General features: G+C 43.0%; 3 protein-coding genes across 3 annotated transcripts in view; all 3 read right to left on the bottom strand.

Annotated features, from left to right (window-relative positions):
- The window catches only part of LOC138193640 (protein NLRC3-like), a 52,868-nt gene that overhangs the window by 12,246 nt on the left and 18,145 nt on the right, over positions 1–22,477 (bottom strand). Inside the window, exon 12 of the mRNA XM_069141785.1 lies at positions 2,026–2,199. Coding sequence (XP_068997886.1) covers positions 2,026–2,199 — 174 coding nt within the window. The remainder of the gene's footprint in view (positions 1–2,025; positions 2,200–22,477) is intronic.
- On the bottom strand, positions 4,281–11,393 carry LOC138193641 (NACHT, LRR and PYD domains-containing protein 12-like). The gene is given in 6 exon segments (XM_069141790.1): positions 4,281–5,197; positions 5,833–6,006; positions 8,028–8,201; positions 8,456–8,629; positions 10,219–11,194; positions 11,197–11,393. Coding segments are annotated over 6 exon segments (1,782 nt in total). The 5' UTR covers positions 11,303–11,393; the 3' UTR covers positions 4,281–5,019.
- LOC138193642 (ER membrane protein complex subunit 3-like) lies at positions 19,769–22,008 on the bottom strand. Its single transcript, XM_069141791.1, has 5 exons — positions 21,764–22,008; positions 21,500–21,557; positions 21,158–21,251; positions 20,941–21,045; positions 19,769–20,211 (listed from the first exon to the last, which is right to left on the bottom strand). The coding sequence occupies exons 1-5, from the start codon at positions 21,916–21,918 to the stop codon at positions 20,129–20,131; spliced, it is 495 nt and encodes a 164-aa protein (XP_068997892.1). The 5' UTR covers positions 21,919–22,008; the 3' UTR covers positions 19,769–20,128.

Genomic DNA, 22,477 nt, shown 5'->3' with positions numbered 1-22,477 from the left:
TCTGGGATCTTAATTATTATGTTTAGGAACGATGTTATTGTCCCCTTAAGTAAGGTCGACAGGTTGTCACGTAGCCGTTTTCCTCTGTACACAGAAAAGTCTGAGGAGAGTCAATGTTTTCCTGAATATATCATCTTTGTTACTCCGTGCACAGAGATGGATAGAAGTGATCATCCATGTCTCAATAGAGGATGTTTGTTTTCCCGTCTGTGCTTCGGTATGGTAGGAGTTGTGAGCAGGAAAAGATGAATCAGATTCCGCTAAAGAAAAGTGAACAACTTTAAATTGAATGTTGAACGACGAGCCATTGAAGAGCTGCAGTTTCACCAACAGATCCTTGGAACTTTGAACATTTGATATCCTGGTGAGTTTATTGAAGTTCAATGCATTTTTATTGTTGCATGCTAGCTTCGTTAGCAGGAATGCTCGACGATATTTAGAAGTAAGTTGTGTATTTTACAAAAACCAGTCAGGATAAATCTGAAGGGGAAACAAAAAACATTCCTGAAGATGTAATGATTGTAATTGAATGCCTTGAGTTCTGTATGTTCACTAATTAGTTGTTATATTGTGTGTGATGTTTACAGCCATGCGGGTTGCAGGCCCAGTTGAGTAAATTGAATTAGTAATGAACTATTGTCCTGCACATGTGCAGAGGCTGTTTTTTTTTAATATCTTCTTCGTTGGAACCAGAGGTACCGTCCATCCACCGTCCTGCCTGCCACCACTCACCCCATCTTCATCCATCTTACCGTCTACCTTCACCTGAGAGAATCTTCATCTCAGCTGGACATCACAGTTCACATGGAGTCCATTTCACTGGACATTGTTTGTGCAGGGAGGGGGGGGGAGGGGTGGGGGTGTAGGACATTTGAGAACTCAACTCTTTCTTTTATACCTTTTTTTCAATTTCATTTATTCCTGAGATCTCAGAGGTTTTTGATTTTCATATTTCCTGCTTGGACACTTTTTGACATGTGGAATTGTCAATTTGTTGTAGTATTGTTATTATATTGTGTTCTAATTAAAAATTTTATTGTAAGTGTAATTCAGGGTGGATATTTCTTGTCTGTGCAGCAGTCAGACGAGTGATCGATGAACCAGTCTCCTCATTGAACCTGGATTAGATTTGATAATTCCCCTCTTTTCTGTCTATTCTGCACTGTCTCTAAAGCAACAGCTGCACGGGGGTTACATATATAGAAATGAACCGTCTTGAGTAGCAAACTGCAGCAGCATTATTTTCAACAGAAGGTTTTCTTTGATAGTATTTTTACTGGTCAGTAGTTTTCCTGCAGCCCCCTCATCACTAATGATTGATCCGCCCGCTCTGAGTGATATGAAACTGAAACTGAGAGTTTCTGACCGACAGCTCAGATGACGCTCTGACCATTTCAGGCTGAATTCATGAACTCAGCGATAACTATCAGCTGGTTAGTGGTTAGTTTAATAGTTAACCCATGTTGGTAGACTTTAGTTGACTGTGTGTAGCTGCAGGCTGATTTCATCCTGCAGCAGCGACACATGAACGTCCAGCTTGTGGGAAACTTTCATCTCTCCGCCTGTATGTGACGGACTTCCTGGATGTCTCGACCGATCACTGGTGTTTTCAACCTTTACACGCAAACGATGGTGAACATGGACTGCAGTGAAGAGTGACGGCACTTTAGTCCGTTTCTTCTCTGCTCCGCTGCCTGTAGAGCAGGCGGGACTCTGTGTCTGAGTGTCGGCTGCAGCGGACCGACAGCTGTCCCCCTCCGCTCGCTGCCGACACACATCTCGCGGCGTCCTCTCGGACACATTAATAAATACATTCAAATATATCTGGGCGGCTGTAAATTTACATGGACGGGCCGCCCAAGTCTAGTATATTTATGAGAAACACTGACATCACTGAAAGCAGCATGGAGCGACTCCAACCCTCTACTGACCTCAGAGTCTGTAGTCATCAACATGAGACATGAAGGAGCTGCAGCTGCTGATTAAACAGAGAAGATCTACAACAGTAACAGACAGTGAACTTACTTCAGAGTCTCCAGACTACAGTGTGGACTCTCCAGAAAACCACACAGCTGCTTCACTCCTGAATCCTGCAGCTGGTTGTTACTCAGGTCCAGATGTTTCAGATGGGAGGGGTTGGACTTCAGAGCTGAACTCAGAGAATCACAGCTGATCTCTGACAAACTGCAGCTCCTCAATCTGAATAAAGAATAAAAGTTGTGAGTTTAGACTCATTCAGTGTTTCATGGTGTGTTCAGAGCTGAAGAAGGTTCACAATGTACAAGTTTAGAAAATGGAAACTCCAAACAGCTGCAGGTTGAAACAGTGAAACAGAAGCAGTGAAGAAGAGCTCTCATTAATATGAATGACAACATGCTGCTGCTTCAATAAAGACGGAGTGACTTCAGCTCTTAAACTCTGCAGCTCCACCAGCGGCTCCATCGATACAAACTCATGTTGTCCAACAAACTGATCCCAGATTCCTCTGAAGATCCTCAAGTTTCAGAAGAAAACAAACATGTCCGACTGAATGTGGAAGAAAAGTCCATCAGATGATCCAAACTACATCTACAACATTTGATGTGATGTGATCTGTTTGAATATTTCAGTCCAACATCATCACATGACTCCAGACCAGTGTGAACAAGCACATACTGAACATTTATTTGTTGCAGTCTGATGTTGTGGAAAAGATTTCTAGTTTTATTTCAATGTCAGACTTTAAGGTGAAAATCCAGAGTTTCAGTTTCACAGTCGATCATCCAGTGAAGGATTTTTCTTCTTCTATGAAGGTTTTAAATGTGGACGTTGCTCTGCCACAGTCAGCGGACTAAACCAGAGAAGAAGAAAACAGACTTTCCCCTGAAGATCCTCAGTGTGGATCAGTAGAATATCAGCTGATGTCTGCAGTTTAGTTTCACCACAACTTTCACATCATGTTCATCTCAGCACAACTAAAACATGGAGTCTTATGTAACCAGAATAATTTAATCTGGGATCTTAATTATTATGTTTAGGAACGATGTTATTGTCCCCTTAAGTAAGGTCGACAGGTTGTCACGTAGCCGTTTTCCTCTGTACACAGAAAAGTCCGAGGAGAGTCAATGTTTTCCTGAATATATCATCTTTGTTACTCCGTGCACAGAGATGGATAGAAGTGATCATCCATGTCTCAATAGAGGATGTTTGTTTTTCCGTCGTCTGTGCTTCGGTATGGTAGGAGTTGTGAGCAGGAAAAGATGAATCAGATTCCGCTAAAGAAAAGTGAACAACTTTAAATTGAATGTTGAACGACGAGCCATTGAAGAGCTGCAGTTTCACCAACAGATCCTTAGAACTTTGAACATTTGATATCCTGGTGAGTTTATTGAAGTTCAATGCTTTTTTACTGTTGCATGCTAGCTTCGTTAGCAGGAATGCTCGACGATATTTAGAAGTAAGTTGTGTATTTTACAAAAACCAGTCAGGATAAATCTGAAGGGGAAACAAAAAACATTCCTGAAGATGTAATGATTGTAATTGAATGCCTTGAGTTCTGTATGTTCACTAATTAGTTGTTATATTGTGTGTGATGTTTACAGCCATGCGGGTTGCAGGCCCAGTTGAGTAAATTGAATTAGTAATGAACTATTGTCCTGCACATGTGCAGAGGCTGTTTTTTTTTTGAATATCTTCTTCGTTGGAACCAGAGGTACCGTCCATCCACCGTCCTGCCTGCCACCACTCACCCCATCTCCATCCATCTTACCGTCTACCTTCACCTGAGAGAATCTTCATCTCAGCTGGACATCACAGTTCACCTGGAGTCCATTTCACTGGACATTGTTTGTGCGGGGGGGGGGGGGGGGGGGGGGGGGGGGGTAGGACATTTGAGAACTCAACTCTTTCTTTTGTACCTTTTTTTCAATTTCATTTATTCCTGAGATCTCAGAGGTTTTTGATTTTCATATTTCCTGCTTGGACACTTTTTGATGTGTGGAATTGTCAATTTGTTGTAGTATTATTATTATATTATGTTCTAATTAAACCTTTTCTTGTAAGTGTAATTCAGGGTGGATATTTCTTGTCTGTGCAGCAGTCAGACGAGTGATCGATTAACCAGTCTCCTCATTGAACCTGGATTAGATTTGATAATTCCACTCTTTTCTGTCTATTCTGCACTGTCTCTAAAGCAACAGCTGCACGGGGGTTACATATATATGAATGAACCGTCTTGAGTAGCAAACTGCAGCAGCATTATTTTCAACAGAAGGTTTTCTTTGACAGTATTTTTACTGGTCAGTAGTTTTCCTGCAGCCCCCTCATCACTAATGATTGATCCGCCCGCTCTGAGTGATATGAAACTGAAACTGAGAGTTTCTGACCGACAGCTCAGATGACGCTCTGACCATTTCAGGCTGAATTCATGAACTCAGCGATAACTATCAGCTGGTTAGTGGTTAGTTTAATAGTTAACCCATGTTGGTAGACTTTAGTTGACTGTGTGTAGCTGCAGGCTGATTTCATCCTGCAGCAGCGACACATGAACGTCCAGCTTGTGGGAAACTTTCATCTCTCCGCCTGTATGTGACGGACTTCCTGGATGTCTCGACCGATCGCTGGTGTTTTCAACCTTTACACGCAAACGATGGTGAACATGGACTGCAGTGAAGAGTGACGGCACTTTAGTCCGTTTCTTCTCTGCTCCGCTGCCTGTAGAGCAGGCGGGACTCTGTGTCTGAGTGTCGGCTGCAGCGGACCGACAGCTGTCCCCCTCCGCTCGCTGCCGACACACATCTCGCGGCGTCCTCTCGGACACATTAATAAATACATTCAAATATATCTGGGCGGCTGTAAATTTACATGGACGGGCCGCCCAAGTCTAGTATATTTATGAGAAACACTGACATCACTGAAAGCAGCATGGAGCGACTCCAACCCTCTACTGACCTCAGAGTCTGTAGTCATCAACATGAGACATGAAGGAGCTGCAGCTGCTGATTAAACAGAGAAGATCTACAACAGTAACAGACAGTGAACTTACTTCAGAGTCTCCAGACTACAGTGTGGACTCTCCAGAAAACCACACAGCTGCTTCACTCCTGAATCCTGTAGATTGTTGTTACTCAGTTCCAGATGTTTCACGTGGGAGGGGTTGGACTTCAGAGCTGAAACCAGAGAATCACAGCTGATCTCTGACCAACTGCAGCTCCTCAATCTGAATAAAGAATAAAAGATGGAGATAAAATCATGTGATCCATCAGATGTGTTCAGTTTGAATGACTTTGTCCTTCTGTTATTGAGGATCTTCATCATGTCAGCCTTCTACTGACATCATCCAAATGTCAGCACAACATTCATCCACCTCTTCATGTCAACACATATCAATAACATGCTGCTCACCTCCGTCAGGTCTCATTACACCATCACTACTCTACTGATACTTTAAACAGCTGCAGCTGATGATGTTCTTTCATCTGAGTGTGTTGTGAAGGATCAATATCAGTGATCAGACTTTATCTGTGAAGTCACATTGAAATGAGCAGAAACCAAAGACAAATGTCTCCTTCAGGAAGTAAACGTTGAGTTTCAACAGATCAGAGTTCAGAGGATCTTCCGTTTACAGCTGAGACTCTTTAGAACAAATGACAAACATTCATTTACTTTAACAACCATCAGAGGACATTTTCTACACTTTCTGCAACAAACACTCTGAATTTAGGACAAGAACACTGAAAAAGGAACAAAAGGAAATTTACAGCTTCAAGGATGGAAGTTCTGTTTGTACATGAAGGAGCTGCAGCTGCTGATTAAACAGAGAAGATCTACAACAGTAACAGACAGTGAACTTACTTCAGAGTCTCCAGACTACAGTGTGGACTCTCCAGAAAACCACACAGCTGCTTCACTCCTGAATCCTGCAGGTTGTTGTAAATCAGGTCCAGATGTTTCAGATGGGAGGGGTTGGACTTCACAGCTGAGACCAGAGAATCACAGCTGATCTCTGACAAACTGCAGAACCTCAATCTGAATAAAAAATAAAAGCTGTGAGTTTAGACTCATTCAGTGTTTCATGGTGTGTTCAGAGCTGAAGAAGGTTCACAATGTACAAGTTTAGAAAATGGAAACTCCAAACAGCTGCAGGTTGAAACAGTGAAACAGAAGCAGTGAAGAAGAGCTCTCATTAATATGAATGACAACATGCTGCTGCTTCAATAAAGACGGAGTGACTTCAGCTCTTAAACTCTGCAGCTCCACCAGCGGCTCCATCGATACAAACTCATGTTGTCCAACAAACTGATCCCAGATTCCTCTGAAGATCCTCAAGTTTCAGAAGAAAACAAACATGTCCGACTGAATGTGGAAGAAAAGTCCATCAGATGATCCAAACTACATCTACAACATTTGATGTGATGTGATCTGTTTGAATATTTCAGTCCAACATCATCACATGACTCCAGACCAGTGTGAACAAGCACATACTGAACATTTATTTGTTGCAGTCTGATGTTGTGGAAAAGATTTCTAGTTTTATTTCAATGTCAGACTTTAAGGTGAAAATCCAGAGTTTCAGTTTCACAGTCGATCATCCAGTGAAGGATTTTTCTTCTTCTATGAAGGTTTTAAATGTGGACGTTGCTCTGCCACAGTCAGCGGACTAAACCAGAGAAGAAGAAAACAGACTTTCCCCTGAAGATCCTCAGTGTGGATCAGTAGAATATCAGCTGATGTCTGCAGTTTAGTTTCACCACAACTTTCACATCATGTTCATCTCAGCACAACTAAAACATGGAGTCTTATGTAACCAGAATAATTTAATCTGGGATCTTAATTATTATGTTTAGGAACGATGTTATTGTCCCCTTAAGTAAGGTCGACAGGTTGTCACGTAGCCGTTTTCCTCTGAACACAGAAAAGTCCGAGGAGAGTCAATGTTTTCCTGAATATATCATCTTTGTTACTCCGTGCACAGAGATGGATAGAAGTGATCATCCATGTCTCAATAGAGGATGTTTGTTTTTCCGTCTGTGCTTCGGTATGGTAGGAGTTGTGAGCAGGAAAAGATGAATCAGATTCCGCTAAAGAAAAGTGAACAACTTTAAATTGAATGTTGAACGACGAGCCATTGAAGAGCTGCAGTTTCACCAACAGATCCTTAGAACTTTGAACATTTGATATCCTGGTGAGTTTATTGAAGTTCAATGCTTTTTTACTGTTGCATGCTAGCTTCGTTAGCAGGAATGCTCGACGATATTTAGAAGTAAGTTGTGTATTTTACAAAAACCAGTCAGGATAAATCTGAAGGGGAAACAAAAAACATTCCTGAAGATGTAATGATTGTAATTGAATGCCTTGAGTTCTGTATGTTCACTAATTAGTTGTTATATTGTGTGTGATGTTTACAGCCATGCGGGTTGCAGGCCCAGTTGAGTAAATTGAATTAGTAATGAACTATTGTCCTGCACATGTGCAGAGGCTGTTTTTTTTTTAATATCTTCTTCTTTGGAACCAGAGGTACCGTCCATCCACCGTCCTGCCTGCCACCACTCACCCCATCTTCATCCATCTTACCATCTACCTTCACCTGAGAGAATCTTCATCTCAGCTGGACATCACAGTTCACCTGGAGTCCATTTCACTGGACATTGTTTGGGGTGGTGGGGGGAGGGGGGTGTAGGACATTTGAGAGCTCAACTCTTTCTTTTGTAACTGTTTTTCTATTTCATTTATTCCTGAGATCTCAGAGGTTTTTGATTTTCATATTTCCTGCTTGGACACTTTTTGATGTGTGGAATTGTCAATTTGTTGTAGTGTTGTTATTATATTGTGTTCTAATTAAACCTTTTGTTGTAAGTGTAATTCAGGGTGGATATTTCTTGTCTGTGCAGCAGTCAGACGAGTGATCGATCAACCAGTCTCCTCATTGAACCTGGATTAGATTTGATAATTCCCCTCTTTTCTGTCTATTCTGCACTGTCTGACATGAAGGAGCTGCAGCTGCTGATTAAACAGAGAAGATCTACAACAGTAACAGACAGTGAACTTACTTCAGAGTCTCCAGACTACAGTGTGGACTCTCCAGAAAACCACACAGCTGCTTCACTCCTGAATCCTGCAGGTTGTTGTTACTCAGGTTCAGATGTTTCAGATGGGAGGGGTTGGACTTCAGAGCTGAGACCAGAGAATCACAGCTGATCTCTGACAAACTGCAGCTCTTCAATCTGAATAAAGAATAAAAGATGGAGATAAAATCATGTGATCCATCAGATGTGTTCAGATTTAATGAGTTTGTCCAACACACAACACCGCTGTAGATTTTCTCCTTGAACACCGGAGTCTGAAGGAGATTTCATGACATTCAAAAAATTTAAAATGTCTTCAGATTTGTGTTCATGAAAATAGTGAAACTTCACTGACTGCTGCCGTCTCTTCAATATATTCAAATCAAAAGTTCTGATTCAGTTCATGAACTGACCTCAGAGTCTCCAGTCTACAGTTTGGACTCTTCAGTCCAGCAGACAGCTGCTTCACTCCTGAATCCTGCAGCTGGTTGTCACTCAGGTCCAGATGTTTCAGATGGGAGGGGTCAGACTTCAGAGCTGAGGTCACGACTTCACAGTGAGTCTCTGAGAGTCCACAGCCAACAAGTCTGTAATGACACAAATTTTACAAAATATGTTATTATGAAAGACGACACTTAATATTTACTTCCTGTGATTGATAACAAACAGTTTGACACTTCCTGTTTGACATTCACGCTGCGTTCCAGATTACAAACTATTTCTTTATACTTTTAGTCCTTAGTCTCGGTGGCTCAGTCGATGTGACGCATCTTCTGCTGCAGAGGATTGTGGGTCAGAACAGCCAGAGCAGCATGCTGACCTGCAGACTGGAGAATACGACCGAACGTAGTACAACATCCTGGTACTTTTGGAGTACTACATTTAACACACTATGTATTGGGACATACTGATCTTCTTCTGCCGTACTAAATAGTGTGGTCGTATGGATACTGGAACGCAGGTGCTGCGTCCCAATTGTCCACTACATGGAGACTATATAGTGAACAAACTCCACTCTGATTGGCCACTCGTCCACTATGTGGTGTCGTAACGCAGCAAGGGTGAGTCTTCACATCGGTGCATCACGTCTGCTACAGCTGCCTCCATGTTTCTCCCTCCACATCCCAGCAGCTGCTCTCCAGCATCTCTCTCTGTCTGTGATTACCTGAGTGGAAGCAGGTGCACCGGGACCGGAGCAGAACCTCACCAGCTGCCTCAGATCTCCATCAACAGGATACGTAACTCAGACCCAGCGCAGTCACACCCACCCTGCCAGATCGTACACGCTGTTCAGTCTCATTCCAGCTTTGCTTTCTTGCATTTTGCTGAGATTCTGATCCAGTTATTCTCTCCATCAGTTCCAAAATGAACAACACAGGAAAGAGAAAGCCAGCGCAGAAGAGCCTTAAAGTGCAACACCACTGAGGGCCACTAGGGGCCGTCTCCAAAGAACCTCAGTCTCCATAGACTCCCACTGAAAAAGCATCAAGTTCTCTCCAGAAATACAAAGTCAGTAAATGTTTTCCACAAGTCATCATGGTGTCGTTAGATAAACTCCCTCCTTCTGATCAGTGTTCTGGTCCTTCTGGAAATAATTCATCATTCATTAGATATTAAGACTCAAACACAGATATGTTTGGGGGCGGAGCTGTTTGATTGACAGGCCTGGAGTGGTTTCAGGGTTTACTGTTTATGTGGGCGGGGCCTAATGTCCCTGGGCTCCTTGTTAGATCCACTGATTGCTCCTCCCAGCTCATCAAAATATGGTCTCTTCTGGGTGCACAACATCAAGACAGCGTCGGCTGAAATGTCTGACTGGAGGCTTCAAAACGAGCCCTCACATCCTGATGGGTGACGTCACGGTGGGCTGCACTGTATGCAGTCAATTAATAGTTACCTGGATGTAACTTCAGTTCTATGAGTACGTTTCGTGTCCTACCTCATGTAAAGCTTCAGCAGTTTCAATGATATCATATGGTGGTTTATGAAAAATTCACATTGTAAATATATTAAAAACCGGATGAACCAGAATCCAGACCAGAACTACAACTGACATTAATGTTTATAACAAACCAGTGGAACACTGTTTAAAGAATAATGACAATGTTCTAGTGAGAATATTTGAAGAACCAAACTACTGATCTGATTGATTACGTTAATGATCACGTGGACTCACCGAGCTGTCCTGCAGTTCCTCACAGCTGGGATCAGTCTCCGTCGTCCCTCCTCTGATGTGTTGTACTTCTTCAGGTCCAACTCATCCAGAACCTCCGCTGACATCTGCAGCATGTAGGCCAGACCTGAGCAGTGGATGTCAGAGAGTTTCTTCTCTGATCTGTTCTCTGACTTCAGGAAGTCTTGGATCTCCTGATGGACTGAGAGGTCGTTCATCTCCATCAGACAGTGGAAGATGTTGATGCTTCTGTCTGGAGAGATTTCATCACTGTTCATCTCCTTCAGGTTCTTGATGGCTCTCTGGATGATCTCTGGATCGCTCTCTTTCTGACCCAGCAGACCTACTAAGAGTCCCTGGTTGGACTCCAGAATGAGGCCATGAAGGAAGCGAACAAACAGGTCCAGGTGGCCACTTTTACTTTGGAGGGATTTTTCCATGGCTCCTCTCAGGAAGTCATCCAAAGGAGGGAAACGAGCATCATTGTTTCTAAAAAACTTAGAAATCTTCTTCAGAAACGACTTTTCTTTTGAATCCATCTTATCTTTCAGGAAGTCTTCCAGGAAGTCCTGCAGCAACTTTGTGTTCCTGTCGGTGAAACAGTGGAACATGTAGACTGCAGCCAGAAACTCCTGAACGCTCAGATGAACAAAGCAGTAGACAGTTTTCTGGAAGATCACACACTCTCTCTTGAAGATTTCTGTACAAACTCCTGAGTACACCGAGGCCTCTGTGACGTCCAGACCGCACCGCTGCAGGTCTTCTTGGTAGAACATGATGTTTCCTTCCTCCAGATGTTCAAACGCCAGCCTACCCAGCTTCAGAAGAACTTCCCCGTCAGCCTTTGTCCGCTTCTGTGAACTCATCTTGTGTCCACCATACTTGTTCTTCTTCCTCTTGGTCTGAACCAGCAGGAAGTGTGAGTACATGTCAGTCAGGGTCTTGGGCAGCTCTCCTCTCTGCTCGGTGGTCAACATGTGGTCCAGAACCGTAGCGCTGATCCAGCAGAATACGGGGATTCCACACATGATGTGGAGGCTCCTGGAGGTCTTGATGTGGGAGATGATGCTGCTGGACCGCTCTTCATCACTGAACCTCCTCCTGAAGTACTCCTCCTTCTGGGCGTCAGTGAAGCCTCGTACTTCCGTCAGCCTGTCGACACACTCAGGAGGGATCTGATTGGCCGCCGCGGGTCGGGAAGTTATCCAGACGAGAGCCGAGGGAAGCAGATTCCCCTCGATGAGGTTGGTCAGCAGCACGTCGACGGAGGACTCGTGAGTGACATCAACGAGCTTCCTGCTGCTGAAGTCCAGAGAGAGTCTGCTTTCATCCAGGCCGTCCAAGATGAACAGAAGCTTCCAGACAGCGAGCTGCTCTGCTGAGACCTTCTGTAACGTTGGATGGAAAACACGGAGCAGCGTGAGAAGACTGTACCGCTCATCTCGGATCAAGTTCAGCTCCCTGAACGACAGCAGAATCACCACGCTGACGTCCTGGTTCTCCGAGCCCTCGGCCCAGTCCAGAGAGAACTTCTGCACCGAGAAGGTTTTTCCCACACCGGCGACGCCGTTGGTCAGAACCACTCTGATGGGTCTCTGCTGGTCGGGGAAGGCTTTAAAGATGTCGTGGCACTTGATTGGAGCGTCATGGAGGATCTTCTTCTTGATCTCCAGCTGCATCACCTCATGTTGGGTATCAACCTCTTCACTCCGTCCCTCTGTGATGTAGAGCTCCGTGTAGATCGTCTTCAGGAGGGTTCCACTTCCTCTTTCATCACTTCCTTCAGTCACATGTTCACATCTCCTCCTCACGCTGATCTTATGTTCATCTAAAACCTGCTGCAGACCAACATCTGGACAAAGACAAGAACAGCTGTCAGACTAAAGAAAGAGAAGCTGCACACAAACCAAAGACAGGAAGAGGAACCTGGTTCAGTTCTGTTGGATTTACAATCATTTAAATGTCTGACGTAACAAATGAGACGGTATAAAGCAACAGGTCCAGTTTTCAGAACCGAGTCCTCAACGGACAGATGGACAGTCTTACTTTGTACAGTGCCGGTCTGACTGGCTGTCTGCGGTCCAGGTCTGGTTCTGGATCTTTGTTCACACTGGGGACAGGAGGAGTCTCCTGATGGAGCCGACTGGTCCCTGTAGGAGGTGATGCACCGTCTGCAGAACCGGTGTCCACAGCTGGTGGAGACGGGATCCTTCAGGACGTCCTGACACAGAACACAGCAGGACAGCTGCTCCTCCTCAGGGACACCCCTCCTCTTCCTCAGTCTGTCAACACATTTCTTCATCACTACAATAATCTGCTGATGGTTGTTCTGGATCTCATAGATCAATCTACTGTATGATGTAGAGAACCGAAGCTCAGAGGTCCACTTACTAAAGCTTTCAGCTCTTTATAGGCTGAAACATGTTGGTTGAAGTGTGAAACGTGAAATAGAGGTTTTCTGGTGTTTTACTCCAGAAATACTTTAAACTAGAATCCTCCTGATTTTAAACTACACTGATAGTTCTGCTTCATGAATGAAAATATTTCAGCTGAACATTTTGTCTTAATCCTCAATGAATCATCTTCCATGTGATCAGTTTACAACAACAACAGTCTCTTACTTTGAGTCTGAAGGTTCTGGTTCAGTACTGAACTCTGGAGGATATCCTTTGGACCGATCACTCTTCAGAGACAGACAGATGGATCCTGGAGACTCGTCTCTCTGGCTGTAGAACTGATCTCTGCAAACACAAACATGTTTTTATCTGTTTTATTCTGACCTGTGAAATGAATGAACATCAATGAAAAATGAATAAAAAACCAAACAAAGTCCCGATTGAAACAAATGCTGCTGATGTGTCTGCACTTCTTGTCTTCTTGATTCTTTCCCTTCAGTTCAGGTTGATTTCACACATGGAGGCCCGTCTGTTTCTTCATTACTGTGCAGGGTTCCACTTTGTTGTGGTTGTATGGTTGTTGTTGTTGTTGTTTGTTTCCCGGTTTTAAAAAAAAAAGTAACTCCAACACTGGTTTAGGATTGTTTTTAAGATTGTCTCTAGACTGTTATTAGAACTTTTCAGTTCAGCTGCTCGACACAACCACACAGGACAGCTTCTCTCTTGGAGATCATTTCTATTGATTATTCAGAGGACGTCAGCTGAGCAGGTGATCCTTCAGTGTGTTCAGGACACATTCAGGTTCCCACTGCTCAAAGAATGAGGTCCTATGAGTCCCAGACCACCTCCGAATGTGGTCTGATCAGATCTGATCTCAATGTGTATTGTTTGTATGTTGAGCTGCCCACTTGTGATTGGATCAGCCAGGACAGATGTTGTTTCCATGGTAATGCCAGGTGTAAACAGGCTCATAGAAAATAAGTTTGTTCTGGTTCTTCCAGCATAAGACTGTTAATACTGAGTGTTCAGGTTGCTGCTGTTTTGTGAAAGGAACTTAAAGAACATTTAACTTTTTCTTTTCCATATTTGACTGTTGTTGATAAACATATCACATATTAATTGAAGGGAAACCAGGCACAGAAGAAGGGACTTTCAGTTAACGTCAATAAGTTGGGGTCTGAAACTGTTTACAACACTTGGAATGACGCTTTACAGTCGAAATGAAGAGTTTCACATGTCAACGTTTACTGTGGACTTTGAGCAACAACATTTGATGAAAGAAGGAGGAAACAAGATGCTTCTCTGTGAACAGCCCCTTAACTACCAACGACCTATACCTGTGAGGCCTTTATGGGACACCTGTAAATTGTAGCATCTACTGATATTCTGCACGGGAGGACTTGAGACAGTCCCTCCAGGAGGTTTATTTGTGATTGTTGAGATTAAAAATGTTTGATTTTACAGTGGATTTTCTGAAAAATTGTGGGAATTGGAAAAACTTGCAAGTTGAAAAACAAAAATGTTTTTTTTTTTTTTTTGAAGCACTACCTGATAGAGGAATGAATATGTAATCACTTCCTTTGATAATAATCATGCTGCACATCACAGAAATATTTTGATTCTAATCTTATTTTTTCTTAATTATTGAACTTATTGAACCACGGGGCTAAAAGTTACAAAAATAAATCATAAAAGTGACGCAGCTTTCCAGAACAGACAGTCTGTGACTGTAATATAGAAACAAGGACTACATCAGCTGTTAAAATAAGAGCTTTAGATGATGTTTAATTAACATCAATTCAACACATAGACCTATTGTATGCACAGAAACAAAGAGCAGTCTCTTGCAACTTGACATTGTAAATGCATGTTTTTAGCATACAATAACATATAATCACTTCTATTGATAATAAGCATTTAATTAGAACATTTTATTGTGAAGGCCACTTTACACACAAACCCTGCCGCTTCCTGTTTTTCTGCTTGTTCCTGTTTCCTCCAGTGCACAGGGTTTGTTTTGGGTGATGACAGCAGAGGAGGCAGAGCTGTGTTGATTGTAAATGAGGAGTTCATTTTGGTAGTAAAGCGAGTTTTGTTTGAAATAACTTAATTTATGCCAAACTTTAAGCACAGCTTCTGCTGACGACATCTTTTCCAGAAAATTCTCAGGAATTTAAAAAAATTACAAGATCCCCCAAATATTGCAGTTTGCTTGAATTCGCTACAGGAAATAACCTGGTTCCACTCTGCCCCTCTAAACTGCATGAGTCCCTGTGTGACCGGTCGCTCCAAGGGGCCAGTAAAAACTCTGACCTACAGACCAGTGGAGAAAAAATGTTACGTTGAACCCTGCAGGTGTGAACAGGATCTGTGACACGACAGCAGCTGTTCCAGGAAGTGACGTCAGCTGCAGAACCTCAACACACTAAGTTCTGTTATAACCGACAGTTTGGAGGTTCAAAGGTTTGTATCAGTTCTCTTACTTTGAGTCTGAAGGTTCTGGTTCAGTACTGAAGTTTGGAGGACGTCGTTTGGACCGATCACTCTTCAGAGACAGACAGATGGATCCTGGAGACTCGTCTCGGTCCTCATCTTCCTCCACACAAACACTCATCTTCTGGACTTCAGTCCATCTGAGAGGAAAACCAGGAACACTGACTGAGAGCTCAGAACAGGAATCAGGACAAACAGGTTGTTCAAGAGTCTCACCCAAACACAAACAGGAGGAAGTACCACACACTAGTTTTTACTCCTTTTCTTCCAGTCTAGTTGGTACATTATCTCACTTCCCTTTATTTTCTCCATGTTTCCCTCCCATGTGTCTTTTCCTTGGAGATGATATAAATATGTGTCACGTGTCTTTCTACCTGGTACTCAGGGATTATGAGTTTTATAGAAACAGATACTGAATTTAAAGGATTTTCCAGCTGAAAGACAGCAGACTCCTCCTCTCCCTGACTGTAATATGATCTATGACATCTGGAAATGAAAAATCTTTATCATGATTAAAGTTGTTTCTTCCTTCATCAATCAGACCTACAGCTGCCACACATCCAACAGTTTCAGGTGTAAACAGTAAATGTGTTATTTTCTACCAGCTGCATGTGTTTCCTGTCCAAACGGTGTGAAACAGTTTCAGAGCAGCTGGATCAGCTGAAGTCTTTGTAACCACAGATGGATCAAACTGATGAGCTCATTCAGACTCTTCTTCCCTCCACAGTCCACAGGGAGAAAAGTGGCTTTCAGACTGACAGTAGAATAATAATAATGTTGTTAACACTCACCTGCCTCGGCAGTCAGTTTGTCTCAAAATGGAGTCTGAACTAACAGATGAATACTTTCACTTTCAGGTTTCCTTCTTTGGTCTCATGTGACATCAGCTGATGAAGTGTTGCTCCTCCCCTCTCTGTTTACAGGAAGACATTTTCTACGTGTGTGTGTGTGTGTGTGTGTGTGTGTGTGTGTGTGTGTGTGTGTGTGTGTGTGTGTGTTGCTCAACATTGAGCTTTTTAAAATGATGTGTTGATGAGTTTCTCTCGTAGCTTGAACAGGATGATTCTTCCTGATGGAAGAACAGATAGATGAGGGTAATGACACCAGGAAGCCCACCAGAACCTCCATTAATACCCTCATCTCCCGTGCCTCAACCCCAGATGTCCCTCTTCTCCCCAAGTCGCTCGCTTTCAACGCCAGAGGAGCTGGCTGAGGACACGGAGCCTCAGGCTGGTGGACCTATAACAGGACACATGTCTTGGAGACCAGAGGTGGAGACCGAAGTTAGAGCCTACACTCCTACAGCAGGAGAACAGAGACTAAATTCTGCCTTCACCCCAGTGCTTCCAGCCTCATCGGAGCGTTCGGGCTCCTCGTGTTCTGTAATCTCATCAGGCATGATGACACCTACTCTGGTCCAGCAGTACCCTACCAGGCCAGACCCATTGCAGCCTCATGCCTCAGGGCTGCCTCGCTCCTGTGGTGATACAGGACAAGTACGTGGACAGTTGATTGCTACTGCTCCGGTCCATGAGCCTATAGCGGTCTCTTACAGCTATCCAGCCGCACAGCATTACCACTCACCACAAGTGATGCCTCACGCCTCTTCCAACTATGGCCCAACTCACTACGTTACAGTGCCTTCATCAACACCAGCACTGGAGCAGACTCTACCTGTCCCCAGAGGTAACTCATCTACAGTTCATCAGATACAGCTGCCATCAGGTCAGACTGTGACCCCACACAGTCCTGGTCTGCCACACCGCTCTGCATACGGTGTGCCAACACCCAAAATCCCAGACTTCTCCACTGACAGCGAAAAGGAGTTTGCTAACCTGAAGTTGGCTGTAGATAACCTGCTTGAGCCTCATACAGAACTGTCTGAGAAGTACAAATATCACGTGCTGCTCGAACATCTTAAGCTGCCCGAGGCGCAGATGATTGGTCAGTCTTGCCGTCGCCATCCAAACCCATACTCAGCAACTATGCAGGCCTTGCAGCTACAGTATGGTCAGCCACACCAGCTGGCACAAAGTGAGATAGCAGCCATTCTGACCACCTCAGACGTGAAGCCTGGTGATGCCCACACTTTCCAGAGTTTCGCCCTACGAGTCCACCTCCTAGTGAGGATGCTGCTCTCCTTAGAGCAGGGGTGTCAAACTCAATTGCACAGGGGGCCAAAACTCAAAGCAAACTTCAGGTCGCGGGCCGAACAGGATAAACATTTATTGAACACACTGAAACGACATGTTTGAACATAAATATGAATAAAACAGACAGGAATATTATTTCAGAATAAATAAACTTAAACTTTAAATAAAATAAAGTATTTTGCTCTCCATAAAAATATATCCTGTCAAAATTAGACAAGTTAGAAATATGAACATGCTGCAAAAAAACCTGAAAAAAATAAATAAAAATAGTGCTTTTAAGTAAAATAAATCAAAACATGTTTCTTTGCTCTGATGCCATTTTGTCAGAGCAGGATGTTTGGCATCTTTTTTCGGCAATAAGATCGTTTCGGTTTGGTGTGAGTTCCTGTGTTGTGGAGATCCTCAGGATGGACTGCAGGTGTTCGTCGGTGAGACGACTCCTGTGTGCTGTTTTGTTCATCTTCATCACTGAGAACAGCTTCTCACACAGAAACGCCAGCTCACATTTCCACTTTTCATCCCGCAAAACTGTGGAGTCTTTTCCTTTACTGTCCATGAACTGACAGATTTCCTTGATGAGCTCAAAAACTCGATTGAGAACTTTTCCCCGACTCAGCCAACGCACCTCTATGATGAGGAATGTCGGCAAACTCGGAATCTATTTCCCGCATAAAAGACTGAAATTGCCGGTGATTTAAACCTTCAGCTCGGATCAAGTTTACGGTTTGCGTTCCAGTCTTCATTACATGCTCCATTTTGAGGACTTTACCACACAGCATTTCCTGGTGTATGATGCAGTGATACGCTGTTAACTCACCAATCCAGTTCTCCTCCTGCATCTTTGCTCGCATCCTTCCCACCAGTCCAATGTTTTCACTGCACATCGCCGGTGCTCCGTCTGTTGGAAGTCCAGGAAGTTTGTCCCAGGACAGTTTCATGTCAGTTATGCTTTGACATACGTTTTCAAAAATGTCTTTTCCTGTCGTTGTTCCGTGCATCGATTTAATGTCCAATATGTCCTCTGTAACACACAAACTGGAGTCCACTCCACGGATGAAGATGGCCAGCTGTGCAGTGTCCGTCATGTCGGTACTTTCATCAACAGCAAGAGAAAATGCAGTAAAGTCTTCTCCTCTCTGTATCTTCTCCTCTGCATTCAGGTTTTGCAGCTCCTGATGTTTTGTCTCGTAGTGCCGTCGTAGATTAAATTCCTTCATTACAGCCACATGAGCTCCACAAATGAGACACACAGGTTTACCGGCAATGTCAGTAAACATGTACTCAGCCTCCCATCGGTTTTGAAAAGCTCTGTTTTCAGAATCAACTTTTCTCTTCTCCATTGTGAGGGGCATCGCAATAACTTTTCAACAGGGTTGCAGCCAGTTGGAGCGCAACAGAAGCTGACTTGATTGACGTGGGAAAGTTCCCGGGTATCCGAGCGTCCGTAAAGGCAACTGAAGCACTGCATTATGGGATCTGTAGTTCGTGTGTTATCAGCGCTTCGTATCGCCGGGTCATAATAATAGATCTATATAAAATGATCTCGAGGGCCGGATATAGTTGCACGCCGGGCCGGATGTGGCCCGCGGGCCTTGAGCTTGAGAGAACAAAACAACCATTCGGAGATAAATATGAATTTGTTGATGAATATTATTTGACGTGGTTGATATCTGTGATTGTGGAGCTGACGGGGCTATATAATGCGTCGGGACCTGTTGAACCGAGCGGGAACGATGACGTCACTTTCTTGTTTTTAGCGCCAGAAGTAAACGGTCAGATTGAGAACAGCTGTTGAGTGTGTTGCTTAGTAACGGTGGACGTTTAAATAATGTCTGTTAGGTATAAGTGAGAGATGTCACTGAGACATGAGGACATGTGTGTGTGAGATATGGTGCTATGTTAATATTGACCATAGTGAATATTATATATATATATATATATATATATATATATATGTGTGTGTGTAATACTATTTTACTGGTCATTTACTGTTACACCAACAATAGAGTTTATAAATTATAGTACTGACATCGTATTAAATTCTGCTGTATGCAGATTGTTTTTCTGTTTGGATCTGTGATGGAGACAGCGATCCCCAGAAACCTCCACAGAGCGCTGGAGCTGAGTGACCCTGTGACCCCTGATCATCTTCACCGTGGGTGAAGCTGCATTTGGGCTTCTTGGATTCTCCTGCCGGAGCACCGACGAGCAAAAAGATTCAGATCAGAGTTAGTCTGAGAGCCTCCAGACGTACACTACCGGGTAGTAGACTGAAAGACAAGAGACTGAAACTGACTGACTGAGAGAGAAATACCGGTATTGGGGTTATTATTTGAATTTGTTATTTTTCTTTATGCTGTTCCCTTGATTTTCTGTGCGTGTTAATAACTATAATAAATTGCAGTTCAGTTCCTTGTTTTAAACTGCAAACATTTGCCGTGTTTCATTCACTCCCAGAGCGACCTAAAGACAGTCCTAAACTTAACACAGGAAATCTAGTGTGTTACTAGCATTACATTTCCAGTCACCTTTTATTGTGTTCATTATTCTGGTTAATTCCAGGTTTATTATACAGTGGTCACACAATCAAGTCTTGATTTTTGTCCTTTAGGCTTAAACCATGTGAAACATCTTTCCTCTGTTTAAGGTTCTCCAGATATCTATTCATTTATTATCACTGATGAAATCACCAATAATTGGGTTTCTATGTTCTTCCAAAAATCTCCACGTCCATCTGTCCATTCATCAGGAGTCGTGTTGAAATCTCCTCCAACCAGTAAAAACTCGGTGGGAAAGTTTCCTTTAGTTCCTTGATAACTGTTGTTACTTGATGCAACAGATTTCTGTTGTTATGATCGTTGTTATCGACATTTACCAGAATAATGAAAACAGAAGGTCGATGCCTCTCTGCAACATCGGCTTGAAACGCAGAGTCAGCGGGAAGGAAACCTTCACTGTAAACAAACAAGTAAACAAAGGCTGTAAAATAAGTAAACAAACAAGTAAACAATGCCTGTAAAATAAGTAAACAAACACTGTAAAATAAGAAAACAAAGACTGAAAAGTAAACAAACACAATAAAGAAATGAGTAAACAAACACTGTGATAAGTAAACAAACACAGTAAAGAAATGAGTAAACAAATGAACAAACAAACACTAGAAAGTAAACAAACAAGTAAACAAAGCCTTAAATAAGTAAATAAACAAGTAAACAAAGGCTGTAAAATAAGTAAACAAAAAAGTAAACAATGCCTGTAAAATAAGTAAACAAACACCAAAATAAGAAAACAAAGACTGAAAAGTAAACAAACACGGTAAAGAAATGAGTAAACAAACACTGTGATAAGTAAACAAACACAGTAAAGAAATGAGTAAACAAACGAATAAACAAACATGAGAAAGTAAACAAACAAGAAAACAAATCCTTAAATAAGTAAAGAAACAAGTAAACAATGACTGTAAAATAAGTTTTAAAAAAACACTGTAAAATAAGAAAACAGTCTGAAAAGTACACAAACAAGGGAAAATAAATGACTAAAAGAAAGTAAACAAATGAATAAACAAACATTAGATAGTAAACAAACAAGTAAACTCTGTATATATATATATATATATATATATATATATGTGTATGTTTCCATGTATGTGTTTTTATATGCGTGTGTGTCTGTGATCCACTCACTGATGACGAACCCAGAAAACGCCCAGTTGATCCATCCACCAATCACAATCATGGGCAGGACGTTGGTCAGGTTTCCTTTCATCATGTCCGTCAACATGCTGCTGTCTGAAACACTCTCTGATGAGGGCGGGGCTCTGAGCATGCTGGGGGGCATGCCCCCCCCACCACCACCACCACACACACACACACACACACACACACACACACACACACACACCTGTCATGGGGTTCTTGGGAACAACCTTCCTCTTGACCTTCTTGAAGAAACTCGTCTCTATGTTGTTGAAAAAATGTTTCCTCATAACGAACGACTGAAACAAACAGCAGACGAGGCGTTCAAAGACACCGGTTAAATCAAACTCTGAAAACCTGCTCCATCTGGACATTGGTGTCTGTGGTGAGTTCACTGTCTCTAATAACAGTAGGGCATTAGAGTGTCTGTGGTGAGTTCACTGTCTCTAATAACAGTAGGGCATTAGAGTGTCTGGTGAGTTCACTGATTTGATGAATGAAACGTTGCCACGACGACACACACAGATGAATAAGGAGGTGCGGTTACCTGTCGAGGGATGTACTTCCCGTTCTCTCTGAGGATGCGGCTGCGCAGGAGCACCTGGCTGAACACAAACACAGGTGTGACCTTTGACCTTTGACCTGACACATTCACTGACCTCTTTAAAGTGGACCTCAGAGTGACACGTGTGTGTGTGTGTGTGTGTGTGTGTCCTCAGAGTGAGACGTGTGTTTGGACCTGTCTGACAGTGTCCTGTGGGTCACGTGACACCCCGCAGTCCCTCCTGAGGACGGACGGAGACGGTCTCACCTGTCAGACAGCGTCTCCAGCTCCACCTTCTTGTCGCTGTGCAGCAGCTGGGTGACATAGTGACGGATGATCCCCACCAGGAAGGTGATGAAGACGATGGGCAGCACCACCCACAGACGGATACTGGAGTCCAGCAGCAGCTCTGGACCGGACATGGCTGAGGACGGGGGACGAGCCGGGGACAGGACGAGGACAATGATGAGGACCAGCAGGAGTCAGTCTGATCTCAGTTCAGAGGTTCCGTTAAATGTTGTAATGCGGTGTTTTTATTATCCTCTGTGGTGCATTCAAGGACAAAAAGACCCTTAAGATGTCACATTTTTCTTCGAAAAATAAATCTAAAAAAAGTCCCCTGATCTTTTTTTTTTTTTTTTTTTTTTATTAAAACATTAAACCTTACTTTAATGAAACTACTGCCTGAGTGGGACACTGGTCATCTCCCGGTGTTCACACTCGGGTGACGTAAATAAGTGTAACAACCGTCACCGACGTGTGTCTGGCGAGTATTTTTCTGAATAAAAAATAAAAGTGTTAAATTTAATTAACATTTTTTAGGTTGAAGTGTTTGTCGACCTGTATAAAGATCTGACAGCATCTTTTGTGAAACTATTTTCTGTCTATTTCAGGCAAGTAAAACCGAATAGGAGCTCATAAAACCTGTTTATTTTTCTCACAAAAGATGAAAACAGCCACCGTAAGCATCACACTTGATGT

The sequence above is a fragment of the Embiotoca jacksoni genome, unplaced genomic scaffold, assembly GCF_022577435.1.
Source record: "Embiotoca jacksoni isolate LCO1_2020_lvr unplaced genomic scaffold, fEmbJac1.0.p SCAF_91, whole genome shotgun sequence".
NCBI lineage: Eukaryota > Metazoa > Chordata > Actinopteri > Embiotocidae > Embiotoca > Embiotoca jacksoni.
The sequence above is the reverse complement of the archived record's forward strand: the minus strand, read 5'-3'. Positions and strand labels throughout refer to the sequence as shown.